Raw genomic sequence first — 13,003 nt, 5'->3', positions numbered from 1 at the left:
ATAATGGAGAATGTTCAAGAAGCCATCTAAAATGGGTAAAATAGAAATTATATTTTAACACAGACCCACAATCCTGAATGGTTGAAATATCCCTTTAGGAGCACACTTGTCCTTCACATCCCACTGAGACGGGATTTAAAGCCTGCTCGTTATCTCCTTTTACATACCGGCTGCATGAACAGTGAGTAGACTAGACTCAGACCATTCCAGTTGCTGAAACTTTATTGCAACGTGAGACAGAAAACAACTAAAACATGTCAGCTGATTATTACACGGTCTGTTCACGTGAATCGGAGATAAAAGTCACAAAAATCTTTCATATTTGTCACCCTTTAGAAATGGTTTCTTCCTATTGATGTGACGCTGCTGTTTTTTTATATCACAAAAAACAAAAAAGAAGTTTCTAATCAAAAGAAACGACGTTGGATGTTCTCCCTGGAAAGATTAATTCAGGTAACAACGTAGCTTCCAACTCTGCGTTGAAGTCTGAGTCGTGAAACAGAGGTGAGTAAATTAAAAGTCATCAGTAAAATAATTATGGGGGGGGGGGGGAACATAATCAATTTGTTATTAAACACATTTAAGAGTGAAATGTTCCTTTAAATGTTTTGGGCTCAGAAAACAAAGTCAGTATCACTGATTTGACGGATTCCAACTGCAGCTCGTCTTCTTTGAGTCAAGACTTGTGTACACACACACACACACACACACACACACACACACACACACACACACACACACACACACACACACACACACACTCCCGTCTTCCTGTGTAGTGCTAGCTGTTCCACCATGACAGCAGGCCCAGGCCAGACTCACAGATGGTCCCCTGAATGAAAACATAAAATAAAGGATCAGGTTGATTGCTGACATGCTGCCCACAGTTAGGAATCAGAAAAATATGTAGTTCAGGTAAACAGCTGGAAAAATGAATCCCATAGATGTTATCTTTACTTCATCAAAATATCCACGTTTTCTCTATCCTAGACTCTAGACCACGGGTACCAGATATAAATCTTTCAATGAGTTGGAGGGCCGGACCGGGGGTGGGGGTGCTGTTAGAGTAGGGAAATAGCGAGCGGCGTTGATGCAGGATTGCGCATGCGCCGTGAGCGGTTCTGATACTTTTTGGGTCGCAGCTGCTCCCAGCGCCGCTTCAACAGTGCGATACCCTCACGAGGGACGAGCGAAATTTTAAACACGCCAGAAGTCCGTGCGACCTCACGACTGCTGATCGGCAGCTGGTCACGTGGTGTTAATCGCCTCTCGTAACCCCCTGTACACTACACGACCGCTCGGCGCAAAACTCGCCCCGATGTCGTGGCTTCTCGCACGACTGGAAAATCGGCTCAAAAAAGTGAAAACGTCGCACAGTGTATGCCCGGCTTTAAGTGGGGCTCACAATGCGACAGTCCGCCTGTTCTTTAGGGTCCGGTCCGGGGCTTGGGCTTTTCCATGAGTCAAGAGCAGACAGAGGTACTTTAGTTTATTTAGAAAAATGATGTGTTTCCATCTTCCATGATGACAGGGTATCTGCAGGTTTAAGGGAGCCAAATTTAAGACTTTTTAAGACCTTTTTTAAGGCCACTTAGACCAAATTTAAGCTATTTTTAAAATTACATTTAAGCTTTAATTTCCAGCTATTGCCTGGAACCGGTGCTAACCGTGTCGCAAACGTGGGGATTAGCCATCCAGTTACCATTAAACTTGCACTTCCCCATGACGCAAGCTCCCACTAGCTTAACCAGCTAATGTGCTCATCTAAAAATAGCCCCCTTTCACATCCAACTGAATGTGTACGGTTCCGCTTACACCAACATCGTACACAAAAAATGCTGAACGCTAACTAGAAATTCATGAAAATTTTATAGAAATAAAAGAATCTTGTTTATTGGGTCTTTGAAAATTTAAGACCTCTGGAAAATGTATTTAAGTATTATTTGTAATTTTTAAGGCCTTAAATTTGGAAAAGCTAATTTAAGACCTGCGGATACCCTGGACGAGTATGGCAGAAAGCCCCGTTGACTTACATCGGTAGCGGCGAGTGCGTCATGTTGTTTGATATCCAATAGCATGCAGAGACAGTCTGGAAGAAAACCGTAGACCCAGGCCCACTACTGAGAGCCGTCAACGGGCCGTGTCCAGACTATATATTCACCTATAGAGGATGGCTTCCCAGGCTAGGGTTTCTCATAACCAGATGTTTAACCTATTCACTGCCAATGACGAGTAAATTCGTCATTTGCATGTTTTTACTGTGTGGGCATCGGACGAGCCCCCACACCGTGAGAACAAACACCTCAGCTCTAAAGCGGATCTTCATCCGTATACGTCACACGTCACGTGATCAGGAAGCAGAACATCCATGTGTTAGATCGTTTTGGGCCGCTGCTGTAAAAAAAAAAGTGAGGCGCGAACCGGAAAAGCTTCTGCCGATCACAATTCAACAACAGATAATGAAAGAACGGATAACGCTCGAAACGCGCGGATTCTTCCTGATGTAAGAGGTGAGTCTCCGCTTTGTTTTGGTTGTTTTGGCGTCAACGTCATCCTAGCGCGCAACGTTCTGTGGCTTAAAAAAAACTGTAAAAACGGTGAGAAACGCTGGCAGCGAATGAGTTAAAGCTCCCATTTACTTAAAAGACAAATAAAATATCAAAATCTAATTCAGTCAAAATACTGAAAACATGAACTGAGCACCAGAAAGAGTTTACAAATACCCTGAAATGGTGACTGCTCCCACAGTTTAATCATCTTTACGAGAGCTGATTTTTAATTTGTCTGTATGATTCTTACAATCAGAGTGTACGGTGCCTCCTTCTTCCCCTCGCTGGCCTCTGCTGGCGGCGCCGTTGCCTGCCCCGCTTGTGCCGGCGCGTCAGACGCAGCTACAGCAGGGCCTGTTGGTGACGTGTCCACGAAGACTTGATCCGCCACCCGGAAGCGGATCTCCTCCCCTTGGTCCATGTAGAGGTCGTGCCCTCCCTCATCCGTCTCGTACTCCCAGACCCAGACCTGCTCCGCTTCATCACTGGAGTTACGGCTAAGGAAGGCTCAACCAACCCCAGATCCATAAGACTCCAGTCACACACTCAGCAAATGCAGTAAAAACAAAACCACTGTGCTTCTAACTCTGGATACAACTTTGCAGGCTGCTGGAGAGACTCAGGAGGGATGAGAATATCATCAAAGAAGCCCATGGTCACTGTGAAGCAGCAGAGTGAGAAGCTCCTGTTGAAATCTGGTACACAGCTGTTAAAGCGTTTACTGTTAAAGGATATTTTGTCATTCTTGCATCAGACATGAAAGAAACAGCGTACCTGGAAAGCAGAGGATAACAGTAAAATAACATATAATTGCAGCAATGACTAAAATTCCATATATATAAGGGATGTGTATTGGTGAAATTTTGGCAATACGACAAGTATCACGATATAGGGGAGACAATACAACATATCACGATACATTGCCATACAATACGATATCAGCAATTTTTTTAGACAGAATTTTTTGTAGGAATATTGAATAAACAGTCCAAACTAGGGCTGGGCGATGCGACCTAAAATCAGTGTCACAATATATTGAGAATTTCACCTCGATAACGATAAATTGGCGATAACTACAGGTATGCGCAGAAACAAAAGTTGTCCACTAGATGGGGCTGTCACACGTATTACTTGAGTCACATTTTTACGTGACTCAAGGTGGTACAGCTTCTTAAAGGGATGTGAACGTTACCAACCTACACATCTTTTCATTTCTTTATTATCGAATTTATTGACACGGGAAAAATGATCACGATAAGAGTCAGAAATTTTGATAATGATAAATTTTCGATTTATTGCCCAGCCCTAGTCCAAACTGATACTTAACATTTTTAATGCGAGGTATCTGAACCATAACAGAGGGATTTATATTTCAGTGGTGGAAACAAAACACATTGCACACTGCTGCCAACTAGCGGTCTGCGTTTAAATTGCACCAAAAGAAAAGAAAATACACAAATATTTGCATGTAAATTCTTCCAAAAATTTGATACATGGATTTTGAATATTAATATAAAATCACAGGATAAAATATCACAAAATATTACCATATCGATATTTTCGATATACATCTTTTGAATATCAATACAATATCACGATATATTGCCATATCGATATTTTCTTACATCCTTTAATGTGTGTATATATATATATATATATATATATGTATATATATATATATATATATATATATATATATATATATATATATATACACTATATATATATATATTTTTTTAATTTGTATGATAAATGATAAAATCATCTAGGTGTAGAAATTCCATCATGGCTATTTTTCAAGTGCTTCCATAATTTTCTTTTTTATATTCCTGCAAATGTGTTCATATTAAACACACACATCTATGTTAAAGTATCACAATATTAAAGGTGGAATATTTTGCAAAACTCACATTTTGCATCTTTTTTTTTTTTTTTTTGCTGCCATGTGGGTCTCTACTAGGGATGTCCCGATCCGATCACATGATCGGAAATCGGCCCCGATCACGTGGTTTCAGACTGATCAGGACTCGGGCTTTACTTCCCGATCCAAGCCCCGATCCGGAGTTGGATACTGGCTTCAAATTACAGGAGAGCAACTTGGTTCTCCTTAATGGTTGTCAGGCTCACCTGATGCCCTTAACTCACACACCCAGAAGGAGCACAAAAGAGATCCAGTTTGTACCTATATTATATTATTTACATGGACTCAGAGTAGCGGGGATTCTTTTGGGGCAGAGATGCAGAGCGGCAGGCAGACCGCTGATTATTTATGGACTCCAGGTGTGTTCTGCACACGGCCACAGTAACATTTTCTAAGTTTCTAAAGGGCCTCACCAAAAAATATATAATTAACACACAGTCGTTTGTGTCCGTTCATTTTCTCTCTGGTAAGTTCTGTCTGTATTTGAGCATGATGTGTGGACGCGCTCGCGCCGCAGCGCTCGTCACTGGCGCAGCCGTGCAGCGCGGCGCTCACTCCGCTTTTTTTGTGGTCAATAGATCAATTTGATCTGCTAGTTAAAAAGTTACTTGTGAGGTGAAAAAGAAGGAAGCAGGGAGGAGTTTGTCTGGAGGACTGGATCCACCCCTCACATGCAAGAAATAGTTGCTGCTGAAGGAGCAGCGGCTCTCACCCTGGATTCTCATGTCAGTTCTCTTGTTCGCTCTTTCTTCGTCCATCTCAGGAACATTGCTAAGCTGAGTCCCATTCTGTCCCGCTCTGAACTTGAGACAGTTCTCCACACCTTCATCTCCTCACGCTTAGACTACTGTAACTCTCTTTTCACGTGTCTGAGCAGAACCTCCCTGAACCGTCTACAGGTGGTTCAGAATGCCTGTGCTCGGCTTCTGACCAAGTCCTCCAAACACACCCACATCACCCCGCTTCTCCTCCAGCTTCACTGGCTGCCAGTCAACTTCAGGGTTCATTTCAAGATCCTGGTTCTGGTCTATAGGGCCTTACATGGACAAGCACCATCTTACATTGGTGATCTTCTTAGTCCCTACACCCCCAGCAGGTCCCTGAGGTCCAGTGATCAAAGCCTACTGGTTGTGCACCACCAGGCTAAAGACCAAAGGTGACAGATCATTTGCTGCTGTGGCCCCCAGACTCTGGACCTCTCTCCCCCTGAGCCTGAGATCAGTGGACTCAGTGGTCTCCTTTAAAAAGCAGCTGAAGACTCACTTGTTCAAGCTGGCTTTTGTATGACCTTCTTCACCTCTCTCTCTTTATTCTGCTCTCCCCACCTATTCCACCTTCCTCAGTATCCACTGATTCCCCTCTTTCCTATTCACTCTCTCTCTTTCTTAACATTTTTTTAATCACAATTGTCTATTTTTGCTCATTTTAATATATTTTTAAACATTTTCTAAATGCTATTTTATATTTTTACATTTTTTGTTTTTGTGAAGTACCTCGTGATTTTTATCTTGAGAGGCGCTATGGAAATGATACTTTCTTCTTCTTCTTCTCTATTCTGAGCCCCTCCCTGATATCGGAGCTTCTTAGCCTTTAGTAGCCTGAGCAAGGATGGATGGCCCAGCTTGTTTTCTTAAAATGAAAGAGCTGTTTAGTGGCTCATTCTGGTAGGTACTGAAACTGCTTAAATCGCTTCATGTGAGAGGGATTTGGTGCAATAAAAAAAAGTGTGAACATGTTTAGTATCGACCATTGAATATGTCCCCTTTAATGCAATAGTAAATCTGGAGTGTGGCGCTAGAAGTTACCGTGAACTCCCTCCTGACTGCAGTACTTGATCTTTCCAGTGAGGATCTCATCAAGGAACGGGTGAAAAACAACATACCTGAAATGAACTGGTGCAAAAACAACAAAGGGACTATTCTCATTAAAGTACCCAGAACACTGGCAAACATACGCAAGGATTTGACTTTAGATAAAATGATAGTAAATAAAAAAAAGTTGGATTTGTGACTTTAAATGTTTTATACCTTTAGTGTGCGAGGCACCATCTCCTGGGAATATATAGGAGTCCTCCAGTTTGGTGATGTCATACAGGCAAATACAGAGGCCCACGTTGTAGACAACCTGTGTTAGAGATAAGAAGCATTTGTTATAAAAACTAGATAAATACAGAACATAGGAGAGGAAAAGGGGTTGTGTGTTATACGACTTAAACTCAGCCCAAATCCTAACTCAGCTAATGATGCAGCAGAGTCAGAAACTTTTCTAAATTCTAAAGGTGCAGTACGTAAAGCCGGGCGTACACTGTGCGACTTTTTCACTCGCAGTGTTCAGCTTCAGCTCAAACTGTACGACTTCCTCGCAGAGCAGATCTCACGAGTCGTGTGCTCACACTGCACGACCCAGTTCTCGCATGCGACCTGACTGCTCACACTGTACGTCTGGTAGCAACAGGTCGGCCCTAAAAATGTGGCGGGCTGCAACTAACGATTATTTTCATAATCGATTAATCTGTCGATTATTTTTTCGATTAATCGATTAATCGGTTCATTATTGTTTAGCTATTTAACCTATACAAGTGATGGATGCATTTCAGTTAAGAAAAAAAATATAAGAAAAGTGTGCAGTTGACTGCAATCTATTTTATTGCACATGAACACAGTCAGCAGTATAAAATGAGCTAAACAGTGCAAAATATCAGTCCAGAATAATTTTTTAGCATTAGCTGGAAGCCTGCTCCTTCCACCATGGATAGTGGCCTCATGTCTTTTACCAGCATGTTTAGAATAGAGTTTGTAAGTGGTATGAATTGCTGGGGGGTGAGTGTCTTGTTCCCCATGTAGTTGTCCATCGTTGCTTGTTTTTTTCTGCATAAGAAACACAAATAGACTGAAATAAGTACACATATAAAATAAAGCAGCACACACACTACAACACTAAATCAATATTATATTATTTGAATTAATTAACAATATACAGTGATCATTCATTTCGAGGGTTACGTTCTACAAAATAGCCCGCAACAGGAGATATTCAGAAAAAAAAATAAATTTTTTTTTTTACTATTAAAAAGCTCTAAGTAAGAAGCTCATGAGGTTTTTACTTTGAGTCGGGAGTGTTTAAATTAGCTAGAAAATGTGAAAAATGTTTATTTTGTGTAATACTGTTTAAGAAACATGATAAAAATGTGTTGTGAGGCGTTTTACAGCGTTAGACAGTAAAACAGCCTTTTAATAGTAAAAAATGACTTTTTCTGAATTTCCCCTGTATTTATAAATTGAAAGCGTACAACTATGCCGCGTTATATTCACCTGGACACAGCTCGTCCGTATATTTTTCTCCGCGGAGTTGTCCTTTTTTGAATGAGGAACATGGTTATGGGTTTGTGCCGTTTTTCTCTTAACGAGAACATTCTTATAAACAGACGTGCTAAATTTGGCAAGCGCATGACACACAACACGGAGGAGATTCACGATTGCATTTAGTCAATCAGAAGTAGAACACCGTAGACTGACGCGGCAAAAAACATGTTTAACATCCACTATAACGAACTCAGCTAAAACACTAAGTCCAGCTTGTTTATTTTCTGTTACTTACCGGGCTGGCTCTTCCAAATGACGGCTCACTTGACCATGGTGCTCTTCCTCTGCTGCATCAGCTCCCACATGTTTTCGTCTCAAATGTTCACTTAGGGACGTCGTGCTTCCGTGCCATGCTAGATGGTTTTTGCATATTTTGCAGGTCACCCGTCTTTTCAAGGCATCTAGAGTGAAGTCCGGGGTTTCTCTTCAGTTTTGTCGCTTCTATTTTTCTTCCGTATTTCTTCTTGTTCCGCCATCTCTCACAGCAAGATGAGCGTCAGTAACGTGATACGTCATGAAAACCGAGGGCACTCATTGGCTCATTTCTTCTTCTACGGCTCCACTGGTAGGTCAGTGACTCATTACTGCCACACACTGGCGGCAAATTTAACAGATTGTAACCGATGTCAGATTGTGGTAAAAATAGACTTTATGCGGTAAAATATGATTATTAAACAACTAATCGATGACTAAAAAAGTTGTTAACTATTTTAATAATCGATTATAATCGATTAAATCGATTAGTTGTTTCAGCTCTAAAAAATAGCAGTTTTTACACAACACGTCAGACTTTTTTGTCTTGCCTGTTGTCCTTCGGGAGTGCTGCAGGAGGACACACAGGGATCTATGGGGGCTGGATGAGGAAAACGAAATGAAGAAAGTGAATCTGTGTTTTGTGATCAGTTTAATTTGACATGAACACGACAAACACGCTTTCTTGACAATCTTTGTGAGTTAAAAAAAACGTGTAGAAACAAAAACGAACAGCGTGTGTTATTAGGGAAATAGCGAGCGACCGGCCGGTGTTGATGCAGGATTTCGCGCGCATGCGCCGTGAGCGGTTCTGATACTTTTTGGGTCGCAGCTGCTCGCAGCGGCGCTTCAACAGTGCGATACCCTCACGAGGGACGAGCGAAATATTAAACACACCAGAAGTCCCTGCGACCTCACGACTGCTGATCGGCGGCTGGTCACGTGGTGTTAATCGCCTCTCGTAACCCCCTGTACACTACACGACCGCTCGGCGCAAAACTCGCCCCGATGTCGTGGCTTCTCGCACGACTGGAAAATCGGCTCAAAAAAGTGAAAAAGTCGCACAGTGTACGCCCGGCTTAAGACATAAAGTGAGAGTTTTACAGTGAGAAAATCCCAAGAGTCTAATATTTCAGTCATTTTGGAAGGAAGGTTACACTGGAACATTGCATATCCAGCTGACTGAGGGAATTGTCAGTTTTCTCCTTTCAAAATAAAGGAAGAAGGGACGTAACTGCTGGTTACCATCTGTAAAGCCGGGCGTACACTGTGCAACTTTTTCACTTTTTTGAGCCGATTTTCCAGTCGTGCGAGAAGCCACGACATCGGGGCGAGTTTTGCGCCGAGCGGTCGTGTAGTGTACAGGGGGTTACGAGAGGCGATTAACACCACGTGACCAGCCGCCGATCAGCAGTCGTGAGGTCGCAGGGACTTCTGGTGTGTTTAATATTTCGCTCGTCCCTCGTGAGGGTATCGCACTGTTGAAGCGGCGCTGCGAGCAGCTACGATCCAAAAAGCATCAGAACTGCTCACGGCGCATGCGCGCGCAATCCTGCATCAACGCCGGTCGCTCGCTATTTCCCTAATAACACACGCTGTTCGTTTTTGTTTCTACACGTTTTTTTTACTCACAAAGATTGTCTAGAAAGCGTGTTTGTCGTGTTCATGTCAAATTAAACTGATCACAAAACACAGATTCACTTTCTTTATTTCGTTTTCCTCATCCAGCCCCCATAAATCCCTGTGTGTCCTCCTGCAGCACTCCCGAAGGACAACAGGCAAGACAAAAAAGTCTGACGTGTTGAGTAAAAACTGCTATTTTTAGCACATTTTTAGGGCCGACCTGTTGCTACCAGACGTACAGTGTGAGCAGTCAGGTCGCATGCGAGAACTGGGTCGTACAGTGTGAGCACACGACTCGTGAGATCTGCTCTGCGAGGAAGTCGTACAGTTTGAGCTGAAGCTGAACGCTGCGAGTGAAAAAGTCACACAGTGTACGCCCGGTGTCGGTACAGGATCTGCTCGGGTGCAAGATCGGCTCGGGGTCCGTCGACTGCCGATGACGTCTAAGTAGTTGATTGGCTGAACATGAACCTCACGGAATTACGTAATCACGTTACGTTGTTATCACGTTACGTTGGTCCAGGCAAATCTTTCTATTGGAAAGATGGACAACTTTTACAAAGAAATCCATCATTACCTCTTTGAAAATACACTTTTAGCATAGAGCTGCATGTATATTAGGGCTGAACGATTAACTGCATGTGCAATTAAATTGCGATGTGACAAAAGGAGATTTTCTAATCTCAAAGGCTGCAATTTGGCAGCGAGTGGTTAGCGCAATGCTAATATACATGGAAAAACCCATAGGAATGCTAATGCTAATATCGCCGATTACATTATTACAAATTATGAATTAGAAACGTGCCAAATGATTACATTTGGAGTCTAATAGAAAGTAAAAATACCATCAATCAAATAAGTACAGACAGATATTTTAGTAAAGCCAGGAGATTTTCTAATCTCAAAGGCTGCAATTTGGCAGCGAGTGGTTAGCGCAATGCTAATATACATGGAAAAACCCATAGGAATGCTAATGCTAATATCGCCGATTACATTATTGCAAATAATGAATTAGAAACGTGCCAAATGATTACATTTGGAGTCTAATAGAAAGTAAAAATACCATAAATCAAATAAGTACAGACAGGTATTTTAGTAAAGCCAGAAAACTTTTAACTCCAGAGTTTTAGCTAGCAGCTATGAGCGTAACTGAACTACTCATGGACAAGACGTCAAAAACTCTAAACACAAAATACTTAAATAAACGGGACACACTTCTTTCCTGCAAATACAATTTCACAGGTGTTGCTAATACCTATGATTCTTCAAGGGATGTGCTCAAAGAGGAGTTCAACATTATGAATAAAATAGTGTTTTATTTTACAAATACCATTATAAACACAAACTTACGTCTTAAGAAACATTATTTTAATAACGAAACTGCTAAATTCTTTCCAACAGTATAGATGTGTAGTGTATTTTGTCCGAGTGGGTTTGCCGTACTTTGACGTCATCGGCAGTCGAAGGACCCCGAGCCGATCTTGCACCCGAGCAGATACTGTACCGACACCGGCTTAAGTGTGGGGTTGCCGTGTCTCCTGGCAGCCAATACTGCAAAACCCACAATTGTAATTTGACAACAGTCATCAAAAAAGCTCCAGTGTTGTTTAATGTGGTTGCAGTAAGCAAATTTTACCACAGGATGTCAATTTTCTTCATTTCTACATACTGCACCTTTAATCACCATAATATTATCCGATATTTTACAGGTGAATGCCTAAAGGTAAAACAAAGAGTCTAAACCTCCAGATACTTCCCGAAGATTAAGCACATTTACTTCAGAAAATTACATGTAGCAGGTGTTTTATCTACCTCTTTCATGTCAGAATACAAAAACACGAACATGACTTTCGACCTCAGCATCAGAATGAAGAAGAGTAAACTCTTCCTCACCTTGTTGGCCAGTTTCTTGTTCAGCTCCTCCGCCATGGCCTCATTCAACTGCCTATCGAAGTTCCACGGAGGAATCCGAACAGTGTCGACCATCTCCACCAGCACGAACATGGTTCATTCACAAACACACGCGGAGCTGCCCTCGTGCCAACCGGAAAAACAGCAGGTTTAGCCGCGAAGCATTTTTAGCACTTCTACTCTTTCAACGAGCAAAGCGGAAAAACAAAAAGAACAGAAGTGTGTAATTGTTCAGCCAAATTATTTGCAGACACAAAATCAAACGTCCATGATGGTTCCACGTGATTAGTGGCGTTTCTTCTGTTTTTACGGTGACAGCCTGCTCCTACAGACTCACTACCGACACCTGCTGGACATCCGTTGTTACTACAGACGATCAAACAGGCCGAGACAACAGAAAGTAAAACTCCAGAGAATGTTTTTTTTGGTACTTATTTGTATATATTATATACAAAACATTTTTGAATTAGTTATTATCTGTCTGCAACTGAATCAGTACATTTAAATCTATTTCAGAGATAAAATGTTTGACCTCCATAAAGATCAGAAGCATCTTGTGACCAATTATAAATGCACAGTCAGAGCTTTTAATTCATGAACTGCTTTTGCGCTATTAGATTTTGAGACAGTTTGTGACGTCGACGTGATGTTACTTTTTTATTTTCATAAATGTATGATTTTGATATGGAGGGCGATCAAGTTTAGGCCCTCCACCACCTCTCTTACCCATGGTGTCCCACAAGGTTTTGTGCAGGGGCCTCTTCTCTTCCTCCTCTATCTGCTTCCTCTTCAGCACATCCTGAGCTCCTTCAAAGGAATCTCCTACCATCTTTATGCAGATGACATCCAACTGTACATCTCCTTTAAGCCCCATGAGATGTCTAAGCTGCAGGTGTTACACACCTGCTTAGACTCTATCAAAACCTGGATGGTGGGTGCTTTCTTCAGCTGAATGAAGATTAGACTGAGATCCTCATCTGTGCCCCAGACAAGCTGGTTCCCAAAGTCAGAGACTCTCTTGGTCAGCTTGCTTCTCACAACAAACCTTCCGTCAGGAATCTTGGCGTGACCTTTGACCCAGCTCTCACCCTGGATTCTTATGTCAGTTCTCTTGTTCGCTCTTCCTTTTTCCATCTCAGGAACGTTGCTAAGCTGAGTCCCATTCTGTCCCACTCTGAACTTGAGACAGTTATCCACACCTTCATCTCCTCATGCTTAGACTACTGTAACTCTCTTTTCAAGTGTCTGAGCAGAACCTCCCTTAACCGTCTACAGGTGGTTCAGAACGCCTGTGCTCGGCTTCTGACCAAGTCCTCCAAACACACCCACATCACCCCGCTTCTCCTCCAGCTTCACTGGCTGCCAGTCAACTTCAGGGTTCATTT

At 42.2% G+C, this 13,003-nt stretch overlaps 1 protein-coding gene and 1 long non-coding RNA gene across 2 annotated transcripts; both read right to left on the bottom strand.

Moving 5' to 3' along the window:
- Positions 1-691: 691 nt before the first annotated feature.
- Positions 692-11,901, bottom strand: polr3h (polymerase (RNA) III (DNA directed) polypeptide H). Its single transcript, XM_015941150.3, has 6 exons — positions 11,601-11,901; positions 6,498-6,594; positions 6,276-6,362; positions 3,145-3,208; positions 2,800-3,034; positions 692-832 (listed from the first exon to the last, which is right to left on the bottom strand). Exons 1-6 carry the CDS (start codon positions 11,709-11,711, stop codon positions 782-784), a joined length of 645 nt encoding a protein of 214 aa, XP_015796636.1. The 5' UTR covers positions 11,712-11,901; the 3' UTR covers positions 692-781.
- Positions 7,096-8,154, bottom strand: LOC139062199 (uncharacterized). The gene is made up of 2 exons (XR_011515782.1): positions 8,068-8,154; positions 7,096-7,337 (listed from the first exon to the last, which is right to left on the bottom strand). It is a non-coding gene; the product is annotated as an uncharacterized lncRNA (long non-coding RNA).
- Positions 11,902-13,003: the final 1,102 nt, after the last annotated feature.

Source organism: Nothobranchius furzeri, chromosome 12 (genome assembly GCF_043380555.1).
Source record: "Nothobranchius furzeri strain GRZ-AD chromosome 12, NfurGRZ-RIMD1, whole genome shotgun sequence".
Classification (NCBI taxonomy): Eukaryota; Metazoa; Chordata; class Actinopteri; order Cyprinodontiformes; family Nothobranchiidae; genus Nothobranchius; species Nothobranchius furzeri.
Note: the sequence above shows the minus strand (reverse complement) of the source record. Positions and strands in the feature narration are given on the sequence as shown.

What these genes read in the sequence shown, in the direction of transcription:
- polr3h (XM_015941150.3), bottom strand. Translation starts at nt 11,711, where the DNA reads ATGTTCGTGCTGGTGGAGATGGTCGACACTGTTCGGATTCCTCCGTGG. An exon ending in ACAAGAAACTGGCCAACAAG is followed by an intron (nt 6,595 to 11,600) that starts GTGAGGAAGAGT and finishes TCTCTAACACAG; the next exon opens with GTTGTCTACAACGTGGGCCT. An exon ending in TGGTGCCTCGCACACTAAAG is followed by an intron (nt 6,363 to 6,497) that starts GTATAAAACATT and finishes TTTTTGCACCAG; the next exon opens with TTCATTTCAGGTATGTTGTT.